Genomic DNA, 19,087 nt, shown 5'->3' on the forward strand with positions numbered 1-19,087 from the left:
GGTTTATTGAACACTCAACCACAGAAGGTGATTCGGTGCTTTTAAAATGCTAAGCTAACCTACATACGTAAATACAAAGATACACAGATTTACGTACGCCCTACATAAAGTATTAGATGTGTCTTTTACATAGTGTCATTAATGTACATTCACAAAGGTGAAATGTAATTCTGATCAGCTTCCATATATGCTTTATACCCATACATATACATACACACACACACATACACATACATATATACACACATACATGCATTCACATACATTTGTCTCATTTACCCTGACAGGGTGAGGTAGCTGATAAAGAAACTAGTGTGCAATTAAGCACTTAATCACTGAAGGTGATGAAGGTGCTTTTACAAGCTCAGGTTATATAGTTACATCACATACATACATTGTATGATTGATACATTACATGGTCAATTTTGGATACAAGTCCAATATATCATCAAGTGTTCCAGTACTCATATAGTAACTACAGAGTTCAGCATACCTTAGCCCAGGAGGGCGAAAGTCAGTCAGTATGGGACATTCTACAATATAATGTTCAAGAGAGTGCATGCTTTCTCTTTCACAAAGTTGACACATTGTGTACTCGACATTTGGGTTTTGAGAAAGCTGCCAGATACGTCTATATCCCAGGCGTATTCTGGCCACTATAACATCACATTGCCGGGTTCTTGTTCTATTAGTCCCATATGTGAATGTCTCCTCACGATATCTATCATAATATTTAATGCTACAACTTTCAGGTCTTTGAGAATTTGTTAGGTCGGTGAGATTTTCATTAGATATTTGTTTAAGTATTCTCTTTGTCACTGCTAATGAAACACCCATATCAATTTCTACCACTGGTTTTCTGCAAGCTGACTTAGCAAGCATATCAACAGTGTCATGCCTTGAGATGCCAACATGTGATGGTATCCATAGGAATTTAATCTCAAATCTGTTTTCTTTGGCAGCTAAAACATTCATTCGAATATCACTGACTATTTTCTGGGTGTCACTACTATGTGCGTTCAATGCCAGGAGTGCACTCTGCGAGTCACAGTATATAAGTCCACTGCCTTTGTCTTTTAAAAATTCAGTGGCAAGGTATATGCCTGCAAGTTCGGTTTGAGTTGTACTTGCCCAGTCATTGACGCGCTTCATTGCTGTATGTACGAGAGAAGATTGTTCAAATATGTTACATGCACATCCGGTACATCGTCCACCTTCTTCTACAGAGCCGTCGGTATAGCACTGATAAACATCGTTACCCATACTCTGAGAACTTTCAGTGATGCTTTTCAGTGTTAACTGTTTTAACAATGTAGTGTGCACACTATCTTTCTTGGGCGCATTTACAAAATCAACTGATAGATCCCAGTTATCCCATGGAGTAATTGGCTGATTAATCATTAGTCGAGTTAGGTACATATTTAATATTTTGATGGAGTTGGCTACCTTGTAGAACCAATATACATAATCAGATTTCGTTCTTCTTCTATAGACCTCAGGTGAGTGTAGCATATTAGAAAGTTTAGCTTGAAACTTCATGTGTTGTCTAGATCTACTCAATGCCTTCACGCCGAAAACTGTGCTAATAGACAAGATTCTCTCACTTATGGTAGGTAATTTTAACTCTGCTCTCATGTTAACTATTCTCGTGGACTTTGGAGCCCCAAGGATGAGACGCATAGCTTCATTTTGCAAGGTTTCAAGAGATTTCAGCTCTTTGTCAGTATACAGTGTGAGATGTAGAGCATTGTAGTCAATCACAGAGCGTATATATGATACATAAAACATTCTAGCAAGTCTCACGTTAAGCCCATGATTGACACCAACAAGGACCCGCAAGGGCTTTAATCTCTCCCAAAGTCTCCTCTTGAGAGAAGAAAGGTACCCAGGGTCGTGAGCAGTAACAGCATTAAATGGTCATGAGATTTGGATATGTTATGTGGTGATAGGATATTGGAAATATACATTAAATTTTGATGAGATAGGTTTAACTTGGTTACATTGGGCTTTGGCTGTTCTGTGATACAGTAAATTTGGTTAAATTTGGTGGAAAATGAATTAAATAAAGTAAAATTCAGGTGAGGCAGCTTAAATTTTACCAACTGTAATAAAATCTAACATTTGATTGTGCTAGGTCAGGTTAGGTAAGGTTGTGTAGGGTGGTATATGTAATGTCTTAAAGGTAATGAACTAGCTTGTTCGAGTAATGATGTAATTTATCCTATTTGGGTTTGAGTTATAGCTGGCTCTTGTAATGGATGGACAGAGGTCACATAGGGTTGTATGTGAGGATATGAGTGCTTATATTTAGTTACTTTAGCTTTTATTAGGTTGAATTTGGTTAAATTTGGGGAGTACAAGTATAATTTCGCTAGATGAAGAAAATCTAAATTTAGGTTCTGTTAAGGTGAATTTTGATAAGATATAGTAAATTTGATTAAATTAATATATAATTACTAACTTAACCTAACCCTACCTGTCCTAACCTAACATAACTAAGGCTAAATCCAATAAGCCTGTTGGATGGTTTTCTAAATAAATATGGGTGATATGATCTATCTTAAGATTATCTTGAGATGATTTCGGGGCATAGCGTCCTCGTGGCCCAGTCCTCGACCAGGCCTCCTTTTTGTTACACATCTTAAGAAAGCAGTCTGTAGCAACTGTTTAACTCCAAGGTACCTATTTACTGCTAGGTGAAAAGACGTATCAGGGTGAAAGAAACTCTGTCCATTTGGTTCCGCCTCCACCAGAGATCGAACCCGGAACCTCAGGACTACAAATCCTGAGTGCTGTCCACTCAGCTGTCAGGCTGTCAGCCCCCCCCCCTGACAGCTTATAGAGAGGATGTAACAAGGGGTATTAATAAATTATTAAAAACAATGGACATAAAGTAGATGAATAGAGTTTAGCATTAATAATGTTGAAACACTTATGGAAATATGTGTATTTATGAGGATTGAGATCTTAGGATGCCAGATGAACGATTCATATACAGTATGTGAAATTCTGACTTTTTGGGGTTAATTTTTGGTTAAACTCAGCATATTATAATTGATGTTCTAAACATATTTAGGTAAGTAGTGTGCAAATTGTGTATTAATTGACCAAGTTGGGTGTGATTGTATTTGAGTAAAGTGTACAATGATTATAATTATGCAAGTTCTATATTAATTGCACAGGTTATATATTGATAGTATTTTGCACAAGTAGTGTGATGATTGCAATTGTGTATTGATTACAATCCCACAAATTGTGCATTGTTTGGACAAGTTGAGTATTGTTTGTGCAATTTTTGTATTAATTACACATATTTTGTAATTGTATTTGTATGAATTATGTATTTCTGCTAGTTATATATTGATTGAATTTGTACTAGTTATATATTGATTGAATTTGTGCTAAGTGTGTATTTATTGTACCACACACAACACACACATGTCTTAATTAAGTTGCAGGGAATACAAATGCAGTTATTAGGATGGTGAATATTACTTAATATTGAAGTTATGCTACCTGATTTTTTTTTTAACTAAAATCTACACACATTATGGAAGAATGAAGAAGGTGATTAACTTTCACTCTCTGTCTGCCTGTTTGTCTGTATCTGTCTGTATGTCTGTCTATTCTGCTTCTTATTTATTCTGTTGATGACTGGATCTTGCTTGGGTCTGACGAGATACACAGGCTGACTAGTTAGGCTTTATTAGTTGAGGTAAAGAATATATATATATATATATATATATATATATATATATATATATATATATATATATATATATATATATATATATATATATATATATATATATATATATATATATATATATATAAATATTTATTGTGATAAATATAAATAAATTAAATTTATACATATTAAATAAATATATTAAATAAATATATATATATATTAAATAATATATATAAATAAATATTTGTGAGGGTACCACCTCTGGTGCCAATGTGGGGACCCATATCCTCGGAGAAGAAAATAAAAAGTATTAAAATAAATATATACATTAAATAAATTAAAATTATATATAAATAAATTTATTGTGTATTTCAAGGTTACAAAACATACAAGACAAATGCCTAAAGGTTATGGATCTCTTGAAGCTCTTCCGCTTCCGGACAGGAACCGAGGACGCAGCAAGCATTTTCCCTCTGGATCGCCACACTGAGGCGCTGAAACAAAAAACTGGAAGCCCTTGGGTCTCTGGTGACGTCAATGAGCTTGGAACCCAATTCCTTGAGAAATCCCAAGGCACTCTTGCCCCAGGGGCCATGCATCTCAGACGCAATGGGAACAAAGAGGTATTGACCTTCCAGTCGCCTGTACTTGAGTGATTTTGCTGTTTCCCTGTGGTTGGCCGCCCCACCTGCTTGATCAGCTCCGAAGTGTACATAGGTGTCAGCCAGGGTGGATACACATGTGTAGTCCCACACCAACTGTCTACCCTCCTTCCATGAGTATATGGTGATGCCATCAGGGCGAAGTGCGAGGAAATCCGGGTTTTGGACCCCTAGGATGCGAGGTTCTCTCCTCTGGGCACCTAGCTGAGACGAGGCTTCTCTTGATGATGTCACTGACCTCGTTGTGTCTTGCATGCCAGCCCTTTGTGCTTCCGCAATGCAACCCATGCAGTCCGTATTGGTCTGCTTCCACCCTGTTGCAAATACACTTATATTCAGTGTGAATTGGGGCACCAAGGCGGAGGGCCACTGCTACACGAAGGAATTCTGGATCTAGGCGCGTGCCCATTGCTGACATGGGTACTGCCAGGAGGAAGTCTCCTGCATGGGTGGCACGCACTGCTCTGAGGCGGGCTTTCTCCTTATCTGATATTGCGGCGCTGAGCATGGCATCAGTTACTTTTTCCACTAGAGGGTGGTCCCAGCCGGACTGTTTGTGTTGTTTTGTTGGCTCTATAATGGTTGCTGGGGCTGCAAGAATATCCCACTGATATTTTCATCCAAACAATCGGGATGATAGCGGAGAGAGTGTATCGTGATCCAGCCTGTACTCCTCTTGACATACCAGAAAATATTCTAAGGAAACTACTCCAAGCTTGTACTAAAGAGGCACCCTTCTTGAGCCCAGATAGGCACATGTATAAACAAGTGGATGGGGTCGCCATGGGTTCTACCCTAGGTGTCCTGTTTGCGAACTTCTCTATGGGTACCATCGAACAAAAGGTCTTAGTCGACATGAACTTGAAACCGGCCATATACTGCAGGTATGTTGAAGACATTTTAACACAGGTACCTGATGTCAGACATCTCCAGGAGCTCAAGGAGGCATTTGAGCGGAATTCTGTGTTGCGTTTCACTTACGAGATGGAGAAGGATGGGAAGCTGCCCTTTCTAGATGTAACAGTCATGGAAAGGAGCGGAGGTTTCCACACTAAGGAAACAAACATAGGAATGTGCCTCAATGCCAACAGTGACTGCCCAGACAGGTACAAGAGGAGTGTCGTTAACGCTTATGTCGACCGTGCTCTCAGCCACAGCTCAGGATGGAAGCAAGTCGATGAAGAACTCTGTAGGGTAAGGCAGGTCCTAGTCAACAACGGCTTCTCCAATGGTTTCGTTGAAGACATCATAAGAAGGAAGGTGAAATGCCATGCAACCTCTGAAGAGACAACTAACACTTCACCTGTACCCCCTATTAGACTATTTTACAGGAACTTCTTTTCCACAGCTCATAAAACGGAGGAAAGGGTCTTGAAAGATATTGTTGATAGGAAATGTTAACCCTACAGACAAAAATCAGAAGATACAATTGACAATTTACTATAAAACCAAAAAAAACGGCCAACCTACTCATGAGAAACTCTCCAGACACAAAGCAGAACGCTTTAAAAGAGACCAACGTCGTCTATGCCTTCAAATGCCCACTTGGGGACTGTAAGCCTCAAAGAACTCAGTATATAGGCAAGACAACAACATATCTTTCCACGCGATTAACGATGCATTAGCAACAGGGCTCCATTAAGGAACATATAATCTCTTCCCACAACCAGACCATCACCAGAGAAATCTTAACAAACAACACAGAAATCATTTACCAGTTTACACACACACATTATATATATATATATATATATATATATATATATATATATATATATATATATATATATATATATATATATGTATACATATATATACCAGCACACCAGGGTCCTGATGTCCTTAACTAGGTCTGTGAGGTATTGGCGGCCTATTAGGAAGCGACGCTCTTCTGAGGAATGACGTCATGGCTCACTGGCCACAGGATTGGCTATACACCAACTGACTTTGAATTTAATGGCTAACACAGCTCGTAGATGCTACCAAGTCGACGTTCCTTGTCGACAATCTCTAGCTAGCTAGTTACAATGATAATGAAGGACCCTTTGTGACAAAAATAATGTCATACATGCAAAGTTTCAGAATAAACATAAAAGATTGGATCACGTGTGTATAATACTAACACCATTTGGCATGTGAACAAAAATTAGTTCATAATTGACTCAGTGAAAAATCATGGTAACAATGCATCTACTGGAGCAAGAGCATGAAGAACATGTTGACCAAACCACACACTAGAAAGTGAAGGGACGACGACATTCTCAATCGACTTGAGAATGGTCCAGGACGGACCGAAACGTTGTCGTCCCTTCACTTTCTAGTGTGTGGTTTGGTCAACATATTTCAGCCACGTTATTGTGACTTCTCGTCTGCATGAAGAACATGAGCATGTCTAAGCATTAGGTATGAACAATACAACTCAATGTATTGCCTAAAACAAAATTATCAACATCTTAGTTGGCATCGAACGTCCATTACGTGGACAGAGGAACGAACGAAGACAGACCATCCGCAAGGACGTTGGAGACCCCTTGAACATGAACCGCCAAGGGAGCCAAACCCCGAGAACTCAGCAGACGAGTCACCCGAAGCAACCAGCCCCAAAGAGCCAAGGACCGCATTTGAACCCTCCCCCTCGGTTCATGCAATGAACCACTGGGGAGTAGTCTAAATGGAGCCTGATCGTCTATCAGCGGGTGACCCGAACCCTCCGAAGCGCAAACCATAACGCCACGAACTCCCACACCGTGCTGTGGGCCAGACGGAAGGACCGACCCTACTGCCCCTGACTGGCCTGGTGAGCACTGGCCACAAAGCCCCAGCCGAGAGACGACGCGTCCGTAAACACATGGAGCGAGGGCTCGGATAGGTGCCAAGGCACTGAACCCCAAAAAACCCGAAGAGGAAGCCGGCGATGCAGCAGCCAACACAAAGCCTCCGGGGGTCGACCCAGCGATCGCGAGAGAGGTGGAAGGAACATCCCGGAAGGAACCAGAAAAGCTGAAGAAGCCAAACCCGACCCAGCGAGTAGACTATCATTGCAAAGTTCAGGCTCTCGCACAGACCCTCGAGCAAACCGCCGGGAGACCCGGGAGCCTTTCAGAAACAAGGGCATGCAGGACTGCAGCCAAACGAGACTCTGGAGGAAGAGATAAGGAAGCAGTCCGAGAGTCCCACACAAGACCCAGCCAGGTCCGAACCTGGGAGAGAACCAGATGGGACTTCCACCAGTTTACTAGGAACTTGAACCTGGCTTGCTGGGAAAGCATCAAATCCCAGGCGAGCAGACACGCGACCGTATGGGAGCCCAAACCAGCCAGTCATTGAGGCAATCCAACACCCGAACACCTAACAGACGCACACGTGCCACGATGACCTGGGTAATGTGTGTGAACACGCGAGGTGCCGGGTTCAACCCGAATGGGTTGTTATTTTATTCAGTTGATGATTGGATCTTGCTTTGGTCTGAAGAAATACACAAGCTGACTTCTTGGGCTTTATTGGCTGAAGTAAAGAGAATACATAACCAACACACCAGGGTCCTGAGGTCCTGCTCTTTACTAGGTCTGTGAGGACCTGGCGGAATACTAGGAAGCGGCGCTGCACTGAGGAGTGACGTCATGGCTCACTGGCCACAGGATTGGCTATACACCAACCGACTTAGAATTAAAAGGCTAACATGTCTCTTTGTCTGTCTGTCTTTCTGACTGATACTTCTCTCTCTCTCTCTCTCACTTTTTCTCTGTCAACTACCTCACACGCTCGCTCTGTGAAACAATAGTTCCCCCTAAATTTTTTAAACTCGAGCTGAATAGCTTTCATACACCCCCCCCTCCTCCAACCCTTGAGCTGGGGGCTAAGATTTGATAGGTGACGAGCCCCTGCCCAGGTGCTAAATGGCTGCTAGGTGAAAGGAGGGGAGGATGTGGTCTCATGAGAGCTTGCTAACCTTCTCAGTTGTGAGACAGTTTCGGGGAAAGAACAATGGAGTGATAATCACGGTGGCTCCATCAGGGGATCCCTGCAGGAGACCTCTACACCCTCGGCTGGACTTTGTACAACATGTGGCCCCATTGTGTGAGAGGGGAACACTGCCACTTACGTCTGGAGGGAAGAGAGAGAGAGAGAGAGAGTATCTATACATTCCCACGGAGACAATAACAGTTATTGCACACATGAGTTTACTATGTACACACATCTTCACAGGCTAGTTCACTATGACCCGTCTCCACTCATTTTAATATTATTATTATTGATATATTTCACCTTTATATTTGATTTCATCTATACCACACTTTCTCTCTCTCTCTCTCTCTCTCTCTCTCTCTCTCTCTCTCTCTCTCTCTCTCTCTCTCTCTCTCTCTCTCTCTCTCTCTCTCTCTCTCTCTCACTCTCTCTCTCTCTCTCTCTCTCTCTCTCTCTCTCTCACTCTCACATCTCATATCACTCATTACTTCCATTTTTTAACTAAAAAAAATTCTATGAACGAAACATTTTGATACTCGGACAAAACATTTTAAGTCAACGTTCACCCATCATAAAAAATGGAACTGTCTACCAGACACGCTGAATGACCCTTTTTATTTTTTTTATTTTGTATTTGTTTATTTTAATTATTTATTTGTTTTTAATTTGATGATTATCATCATTACCCCTTTACATCCATAACCTCATTTGCATCTTTAACATCATTAGTACCATCATTACATATGCCTATGACGTAGTGCGCTGCATCAGTCGTGTCCGTAAAGCAGATGTTTACCAGTTACGTCCGTGCCGCAGGTGTTGCCCAGTTGTGTCCGTGCAGCAGGTGTTGACCAGTTGTGTCCGTGCAGCAGGTGTTGACCAGTTGTGTCCGTGCCACAGGTGTTGACCAGTTGTGTCCGTGCAGCAGGTGTTGCCCACTTGTGTCCGTGCAGCAGGTGTTGACCAGTTGTGTCCGTGCAGCAGGTGTTGCCCACTTGTGTCCGTGCAGCAGGTGTTGACCAGTTGTGTCCGTGCCACAGGTATTTACCAGTTGTGTCCGTGCCACAGGTGTTGACCAGTTGTGTCCGTGCCACAGGTGTTGACCAGTTGTGTCCGTGCCACAGGTGTTGACCAGTTGTGTCCGTGCCGCAGGTATTTACCAGTTGTGTCCGTGCCACAGGTGTTGACCAGTTGTGTCCGTGCCACAGGTGTGATCCGTGACAGCAGCGGGAGCTACTCCGTGACCATGTGGGTGTTGGCAGCAATGATGTACACGGCCTTCGTCCTGTGGCTCCTGATGCCCGCTGCCCAGGCCTACGACCTCCGCTGGTTCTCCCAGGCCTACGACCTGCCCAGGCCTACGACCTCCCCAGGCCTACGACCTCCGCTGGTACTCCCAGGACGCTGAGACACACCGCCTCTCTCACCTCTCCTCACTCCTTCCAGAGACACACTGCCCCCTCTCACGTCTCCTAGCTCACTCCTACCTGAGACACACCGCACCCTCTCCTCACTCCTGCCTGAGAGACTGCAGCTCCTGGTGGTAGAGTTACCTCAACAACACAACAGACTACACAAGACTCATGCGTAGGAGTTCCTCTTGATAGTCAATCAAACTCACTCATATATATATATATATATATATATATATATATATATATATATATATATATATATATATATATATATATATATATATATATATATATATATATATATATATATATATATATATGTCAAGGCTGCACATGAAACAATGCAGTTGTTCCAAGTGTATTATGTTACCCAGTAGTTTGTTCCATAGACCATCACTCATATTCTCATCCCGGTAGATACTCAGACATAAAGTGTTGTGTTGAGACATTGACAACCTGTCAATGTTGTTGCAACATTTTCTCCTAACATAGTCTTGTGTCCACGTGTTAAAGCATTAAGTTAAGCCTTGTTAAACGCTACTGATAAGTTAAGTTTTGTTAATCTCCAAAAACAAGCGACGTTTATAATTCTGGCGATTAACTTTGGATATATTTAAAATAATGTTTTGGTACTGTTGTCAACAATAAACTCCAAATTGCCAGAATCATATTTTCTTATGTGAACCATTTCTTCGCTGATCTGTTTGCATCAAGTCTCCAACAATCATCACTATTACATTGTTTCCCTTCAGATTTGGCAACGTTGCTGAGCTGTTGTCTCGATACTGTAATATCACTTCCTTGGCTCACCACTAGACAGTGTTGCCAGTACCTTGGCTCACCACTAGATGGTGGTGTCAGTACCTTGGCTCACCACTAGACAGTGTTGCCAGTACCTTGGCTCACCACTAGACAGTGTTGCCAGTACCTTGGCTCACCACTAGATGGTGTTGCCAGTACCTTGGCTCACCACTAGTCAGTGTTGCCAGTACCTTGGCTCACCACTAGTCAGTGTTGCCAGTACCTTGGTTCACCACTAGACTGTGTTGCCAGTAGCTTGGCTTGCCACTAGTCAGTGTTGCCAGTACCTTGGCTCACCACTAGTCGGTGTTGCCAGTACCTTGGCTCACCACTAGACGTGTTGCCAGTACCTTGGCTCACCACTAGACAGTGTTGCCAGTACCTTGGCTCACCACTAGACAGTGTTGCCAGTACCTTGGCTCACCACTAGTCAGTGTTGCCAGTACCTTGGCTCACCACTAGTCAGTGTTGCCAGTTCCTTGGCTCACCACTAGACTGTGTTGCCAGTACCTTGGCTCACCACTAGACAGTGTTGCCAGTACCTTGGCTCACCACTAGACAGTGTTGCCAGTACCTTGGCTCACCACTAGACAGTGTTGCCAGTACCCTGGCTCACCACTAGACAGTGTTGCCAGTACCTTGGCTCACCACTAGACAGTGTTGCCAGTACCTTGGCTCACCACTAGACAGTGTTGCCAGTACCTTGGCTCACCACTAGAAAGTGTTGCCAGTACCCTGGCTCACCACTAGACAGTGTTGCCAGTACCTTGGCTCACCACTAGACAGTGTTGCCAGTACCCTGGCTCACCACTAGACAGTGTTGCCAGTACCTTGGCTCACCACTAGACAGTGTTGCCAGTACCCTGGCTCACCACTAGACAGTGTTGCCAGTATCTTGGCTCACCACTAGACAGTGTTGCCAGTACCCTGGCTCACCACTAGACAGTGTTGCCAGTACCTTGGCTCACCACTAGACAGTGTTGCCAGTACCTTGGCTCACCACTAGACAGTGTTGCCAGTACCCTGGCTCACCACTAGACAGTGTTGCCAGTACCCTGGCTCACCACTAGTCAGTGTTGCCAGTACCTTGGCTCACCACTAGACAGTGTTGCCAGTACCCTGGCTCACCACTAGACAGTGTTGCCAGTACCTTGGCTCACCACTAGACAGTGTTGCCAGTACCTTGGCTCACCACTAGACAGTGTTGCCAGTACCTTGGCTCACCACTAGACAGTGTTGCCAGTACCCTGGCTCACCACTAGACAGTGTTGCCAGTACCCTGGCTCACCACTAGACAGTGTTGCCAGTACCTTGGCTCACCACTAGACAGTGTTGCCAGTACCTTGGCTCACCACTAGACAGTGTTGCCAGTACCTTGGCTCACCACTAGACAGTGTTGCCAGTACCTTGGCTCACCACTAGAATCTAATAACGTCACAGTTTTTTAGATCACTGGGAATGCAGCTTCTAACTGAACATCAAAATATTGTGTGGTGTTTACAGCTACTGATATTGTATGTCAAGTTATTATGACTTCTTCAGGTCAATAATTTACTGTAAATTATTATATTATATAAACCAATTTAGCTGTGTGTATACAAACATTAATTAAGTAGCTGAATTGAATTTGAAATTGAGTTAGTTAATAAGAGTTTTGGAATGAGCGCGTCACTCCCAGGATGAGTTAATAGTGATATACTTAGCATTCGAGATAGAATATTTGAAATTAATCTTATGATGGGACTAAAGCTGCTGCGTGATAACAAAAACAACATTGTGTCAGTTGCACTGTTAGAACACATACGAAATGGAACTAGCGAGTCTAAATGGATTCAAAGAACAGCCACTCATATTAAAATGATGGGACTGCACGATGTATATACAGATGAAAGAGTACAGCACTTCCTTCCACCCTGGCAGATAGTACCTTTTGACATCCTGACCCCTGCATACCCCACCAAGAAACTAATCACAAGCAACCCTCATGCTCAGCTTGCTGCTAAATTAAGCACCATAGAACACATTCACAATATACAAGCTGAAAACAACATTGCACAGACCATATACACTGACGGATCACTCAATACAGCTACAGGGAGGGCAGGAAGTGCTGTTATTGCTCATCAGCCCGATGGCAGCACAATTCAAAGGAATATCCGAATTAGTAACTGGGCATCCACAATGCAAGCCGAGTTGGTAGCGATACTGGTAGCACTCGAAATTATTGATAGCACTGAAGTAGACAGCTTAATTATTTCTGACTCCCTATCCTCACTACGAGCAATAAACAGTTTGCAATCAAGTAATAACGTGCTTGTCTTGGAAGCTAGACGTAGATATGTAAGAATACTTAGCAAGAGGGTAAATATAAAAATGTTGTGGATTCCTTCTCACATTGGCATGCAGGAACATGACAAAGTTGACGCCCTTGCTAAGGCTGCAGTAAATAAAGACAGTATTGAATGGAATCTTGAGTTATCAAATAGGTCCCTTAAAAGTGTCATTAGACGAGAACTCCTAGATGGATTTGAAGAAAGTAGAACAGTGCAAACTGGAACTAGCAGGTCCATTGTTCATCACAATGAAATGTGTGAAGTAAAACATGTGTATGGGGCAAGTAACAAAGTCAGTAGACTAACAGATGTTGTCACAGCTCGTATAAGACTTGGCTCCAAGTATCTCTGGCAGTTCGGCTTGTATAGGGATCTAGATGAAGTAAAGTGTAAAGTGTGTGGACATAGGCAGGGACACACACTCGAACACTATATCTTGGATTGTTGTAAAATTGAGCCTTTTAGAGATGGATCTGAGCTCGCTCTGTATGATATGGCAACCTATCTTATTACCATGGATAAATTACCTGAAATCCTTGCACTGTACCCACATTTTGCTTCCAGTAGATGAACGACATATGAGATTCAGAAACAAGTAGTGTATTGTGAGGACTAATAATAAACAGAAGCTCCCCTATGACTCTGTAATATCCCCATTGGCCAAACTATTATGTATTAGTGATAAGACCTACCATTAATGTATGATGACTTACTGTAAATATGTAGCTCTTGTAATAGCACTTTCTCTGTAACTAGCTGACATTGTAACTATAAGGTGTGAAGGATAGATGAAATTGTTTATGTAATAATCTAAGATGAGGTCTGATAAAGACCTTTTGTGCCCTCTGTAATGCTTTTGCGCTACCGCTCACAGGATGAGTGTGGGGTGCACAATAAACTACCGCTCACAGGATGAGTATGGGGTGCACAATAAACTACCGCTCACAGGATGAGTATGGGGTGCACAATAAACTACCGCTCACAGGATGAGTATGGGGTGCACAATAAACTACCGCTCACAGGATGAGTATGGGGTGCACAATAAACTACCGCTCACAGGATGAGTATGGGGTGCACAATAAACTACCGCCCACAGGATGAGTATGGGGTGCACAATAAACTACCGCTCACAGGATGAGTATGGGGTGCACAATAAACTACCGCTCACAGGATGAGTATGGGGTGCACAATAAACTACCGCTCACAGGATGAGTATGGGGTGCACAATAAACTACCGCCCACAGGATGAGTATGGGGTGCACAATAAACTACCGCTCACAGGATGAGTATGGGGTGCACAATAAACTACCGCTCACAGGATGAGTATGGGGTGCACAATAAACTACCGCTCACAGGATGAGTATGGGGTGCACAATAAACTACCGCTCACAGGATGAGTATGGGGTGCACAATAAACTACCGCTCACAGGATGAGTATGGGGTGCACAATAAACTACCGCTCACAGGATGAGTATGGGGTGCACAATAAACTAGCCGTCTCCGGCGGCAACAATCATGAAGGACCCGCTTATGATCTCTCTTGATGCTCTTGTCACAGTTGGCTGTGTGGTAGTCCATGAGGGTGTGCTAGGCTCCCTTGTTCCGAAACATGGCTTCGAATCTCCCTTCACCTGAACATTTCTGGAGAACATAGTCTCTATTTCCCTGTTCTCTCATGTTCTTGAGTAGTGTATCACACTCCACATCTCTCAGGGAATTTCTAATTTTGAACACATTCCTCTTTTATCTGTGTAGACTGGTTATCTTTCCCTTCCTTGTTATCTTTATCAGTGACCTTCGTGCTCAGAGACCAACACTCACTGGTCATTGAGTCCTTATATTATGTGTCGAGTTTTGGTTCTGTTTGTTTGTATGTCCGACATGTGGGTTGTGTCGGGTCCTCAGCCCTAACCCCAGGGTACAGCCCTGACCTTAGGGCTGGCGGGAGGGTCCTCAGCCCTCACCCCAGGGTACAGCCCCGACCTTAGGGCTGGGGGGAGGGTCCTCAGCCCTAACCCCAGGGTACAGCCCTGACCTTAGGGCTGGGGAAGGGTCCTCAGCCCTTACCCAAGGGTACAGCCCCGACCTTAGGGCTGGGGGGAGGGTCCTCAGCCCTTACCCCAGGGTACAGCCCTGACCTTAGGGCTGGAGGGAGGGTCCACAGCCCTTACCCCAGGGTACAGCCCCGACCTTAGGGCTGGGGGGAGGGTCCTCAGCCCTTACCCCAGGGTACAGCCCCGACCTTAGGGCTGGGGGGAGGGTCCTCAGCCCTTACCCCAGGGTACAGCCCCGACCTTAGGGCTGGGGGGAGGGTCCACAGCCCTGACCTCAGGGTACAGGTCCAACACCACCGTAAGTGAGCGCGCGTGTGCGAGCGCACGAGCCTCCCAGCACATGTGACCACCACACAACAACACCGACAATGACTGCGCCAGCACGAGAACAACAAATAATGTAGTGAAGAGACTGTTGACGTGGGGGAGAGGAAGTGTGTTGCAGGGGGGGGGGGTTGTGTTGCTGGGGGGGGGTTGCAGGGGGGGTGGTTGTGTTGTAGGGGTGGGTGGGAAAAGGGGTTGTGTTGCTTTCTTTGCTTCACGCAGCTCAAAGCAGGATCTTAAGTACCAGTTAAATGATTATTCCTTCATTGCTGGTACACACGGCGCTACGACATGGGCCTTCACCGACTGCTGCAGTGGTGGTGGTGGAGGCTACGACCAGTGGTGGTGGTGGTGGCTACGACCAGTGGTGGTGGTGGAGGCTACGACCAGTGGTGGTGGTGGTGGCTACGACCAGTGGTGGTGGTGGAGGCTACGACCAGTAGTGGTGGTGGAGGCTACGACCAGTGGTGGTGGTGGTGGCTACGACCAGTGGTGGTGGTGGAGGCTACGACCAGTGGTGGTGGTGGTGGCTACGACCAGTGGTGGTGGTGGAGGCTACGACCAGTGGTGGTGGTGGAGGCTACGACCAGTGGTGGTGGTGGGGGCTACGACCAGTGGTGGTGGTGGAGGCTACGACCAGTGGTGGTGGTGGTGGGGGATACGACCAGTGGTGGTGGTGGAGGCTACGACCAGTGGTGGTGGTGGTAGTGGCTACGACCAGTGGTGGTGGTGGAGGCTACGACCAGTGGTGGTGGTGGTGGTGGCTACGACCAGTGGTGGTGAAGGCTACGACCAGTGGTGGTGGTGGCTATGACCAGTGGTGGTGGTGGAGGCTACGACCAGTGGTGGTGGTGGTGGTGGCTACGACCAGTGGTGGTGGTGGAGGCTACGACCAGTGGTGGTGGTGGAGGCTACGACCAGTGGTGGTGGTGGGGGCTACGACCAGTGGTGGTGGTGGAGGCTACGACCAGTGGTGGTGGTGGAGGCTACGACCAGTGGTGGTGGTGGAGGCTACGACCAGTGGTGGTGGTGGTGGCTACGACCAGTGGTGGTGGTGGGGGTTACGACCAGTGGTGGTGGTGGAGGCTACGACCAGTGGTGGTGGAGGCTACGACCAGTGGTGGTGGTGGCTATGACCAGTGGTGGTGGTGGAGGCTACGACCAGTGGTGGTGGTGGTGGTGGCTACGACCAGTGGTGGTGGTGGAGGCTACGACCAGTGGTGGTGGTGGGGGCTTCGACCAGTGGTGGTGGTGGGGGCTACGACCAGTGGTGGTGGTGGAGGCTACGACCAGTGGTGGTGGTGGGGGCTACGACCAGTGGTGGTGGTGGAGGCTACGACCAGTGGTGGTGGTGGTGGTGGCTATGACCAGTGGTGGTGGTGGAGGCTACGACCAGTGGTGGTGGTGGGGGCTACGACCAGTGGTGGTGGTGGAGGCTACGACCAGTGGTGGTGGTGGGGGCTACGACCAGTGGTGGTGGTGGAGGCTACGACCAGTGGTGGTGGTGGCTATGACCAGTGGTGGTGGTGGAGGCTACGACCAGTGGTGGTGGTGGGGGCTACGACCAGTGATGGTGGTGGTGGCTACGACCAGTGGTGGTGGTGGTGGCTACGACCAGTGGTGGTGGTGGTGGGGGCTACGAATAGTGGTGGTGGTGGTGGCTACGACCAGTGGTGGAGGTGGTGGCTACGACCAGTGGTGGTGGTGGTGGCTACGACCAGTGGTGGTGGTGGTGGCTACGACCAGTAGTGGTGGTGGAGGCTACGACCAGTGGTGGTGGTGGGGGCTACGACCAGTGGTGGTGGTGGGGGCTACGACCAGTGGTGGTGGTGGAGGCTACGACCAGTGGTGGTGGTGGGGGCTACGACCAGTGGTGGTGGTGGTGGCTACGACCAGTGGTGGTGGTGGTGGCTACGACCAGTGGTGGTGGTGGGGGCTACGACCAGTGGTGGTGGTGGAGGCTACGACCAGTGGTGGTGGTGGGGGCTACGACCAGTGGTGGTGGTGGTGGCTACGACCAGTGTTGATGGTGGTGGCTACGACCAGTGGTGGTGGTGGTGGCTACGACCAGTGGTGGTGGTGGTGGCTACGACCAGTGGTGGTGGTGGCTACGACCAGTGGTGGTGGTGGTGGCCACGACCAGTGGTGGTGGTGGTGGCTACGACCAGTGGTGGTGGTGGAGGCTACGACCAGTGGTGGTGGTGGGGGCTACGACCAGTGGTGGTGGTGGGGGCTACGACCAGTGGTGGTGGTGGAGGCTACGACCAGTGGTGGTGGTGGGGGCTACGACCAGTGGTGGTGGTGGCTACGACCAGTGGTGGTGGTGGAGGCTACGACCAGTGGTGGTGGTGGTGGCTACGACCAGTGGTGGTGGAGGTGGCTACGACCAGTGGTGGTGGTGGTGGCTACGACCAGTGGTGGTGGTGGCTACGACCAGTGGTGATGGTGGTGGCTACGACCAGTGGTGGTGGTGGTGACTACGACCAGTGGTGGTGGTGGTGGCTACGACCAGTGGTGGTGGTGGTGGCTACGACCAGTGGTGGTGGTGGTGGCTACGACCAGTGGTGGTGGTGGCTACGACCAGTGGTGGTGGTGGCTACGACCAGTGGTGGTGGTGGCTACGACCAGTGGTGGTGGTGGTGGCTACGACCAGTGGTGGTGGTGGCTACGACCAGTGGTGGTGGTGACTACGACCAGTGGTGGTGGTAGCTACGAAGAGTGGTCGTGGTGGCTACGACCAGAGGTGGTGGAGGCTACGACCAGTGGTGGTGGTGGCTACGACCAGTGGTGGTGGTGGTGGCTACGACCAGTGGTGGTGGAGGCTACGACCAGTGGTGGTGGTGGCTACGAGCTACACTCTAGTCAGCTTGTTCCATGTTTACCATTAATTCTTATAGTCTTGGCAAACAAACTTAATGGTACATCTTGAGTGTTGTTGCACACACCCTGAGAGGTGACTTCTTGAAGTGCTGGCGAACTGGTAAGGTGTTCAAAACACTTTTTCCTGTGTAGGCTGAATCAGCTGGGAACAGAACCACACCAGACTCTCCCACAACAGTGCAAAGGATCCCTCCCCAGATTCGGGGCGTGACAAAAGCTTGTATATATATAGCCCTGTGTGAGAGTTAGGAGCTAGAGAGTGCTGGAGGATAGAGAGGTAGTGTAGGCCACAGGACCTCAAGCGGGCCTCAGGAGACAGAGTGACTTCACCCAAGTCGTTGAGCAGGACCCAGAAGGTAATATTTATAAAAATATATAAAATATTTTTATTTTAAATAAATATATATATATTTATATATAATATATATAAGGCAATATTTTAGTAATTTGATATTTTCCATGTGTAATGTCTACTCAGTTGCCAGTGTTAGGGTAGGGACGAACAGTTTGGTGAATAACATATTTTGTTCTCAATAAACCCATGTTAAACTTTCCATCTGTGTCAATTAATGGAACCTCCTAATTCCTCCAAGTTCAATTTTGTTAACAACCGGTCAGTACTTAATGACAGTTAGAAAAGGACTTTCAAAGCCAAGCAATGCTTCTTGCTTCATTCTTGATATAGCTAAGTGAGAGGCAAGATGGTGGCAGTGGTTTAAGAAATAAGTTCTCTGTGTTGCATTTTCATGGAAAGTTACAATTGGTTCGGGTTGTAACCATCCGAGGTACACCACATCTCAGCTCATATTACATTGTGTCTAAATTACCAGTGTTTCAATAACTAGGATCACCAAGTTTTACCTCAATAAAGCGCTACCAAGTGCAACCAGTATGAAGTGTTAGTAATAATCAGTATCCTCTAGGGTTAATATAATGCTACACTGCGGCAGGTGTGGGCCAC

General features: G+C 46.3%; 1 protein-coding gene across 2 annotated transcripts in view; it reads left to right on the top strand.

Annotated features, from left to right (window-relative positions):
- The window catches only part of LOC123764539 (monocarboxylate transporter 9), a 47,943-nt gene extending 37,544 nt beyond the window's left edge, over positions 1–10,399 (top strand). Inside the window, exon 5 of one of the 2 annotated variants that reach the window (XM_045752519.2) lies at positions 9,528–10,399. In XM_045752519.2, the coding sequence (XP_045608475.2) occupies positions 9,528–9,727 (200 nt within the window). In that variant the 3' untranslated portion in view covers positions 9,728–10,399. The remainder of the gene's footprint in view (positions 1–9,527) is intronic. The other variant, XM_069314586.1, reaches the window with a different exon arrangement.
- Positions 10,400–19,087: the final 8,688 nt, after the last annotated feature.

The sequence above is a fragment of the Procambarus clarkii genome, chromosome 79 (genome assembly GCF_040958095.1).
Source record: "Procambarus clarkii isolate CNS0578487 chromosome 79, FALCON_Pclarkii_2.0, whole genome shotgun sequence".
Classification (NCBI taxonomy): Eukaryota; Metazoa; Arthropoda; class Malacostraca; order Decapoda; family Cambaridae; genus Procambarus; species Procambarus clarkii.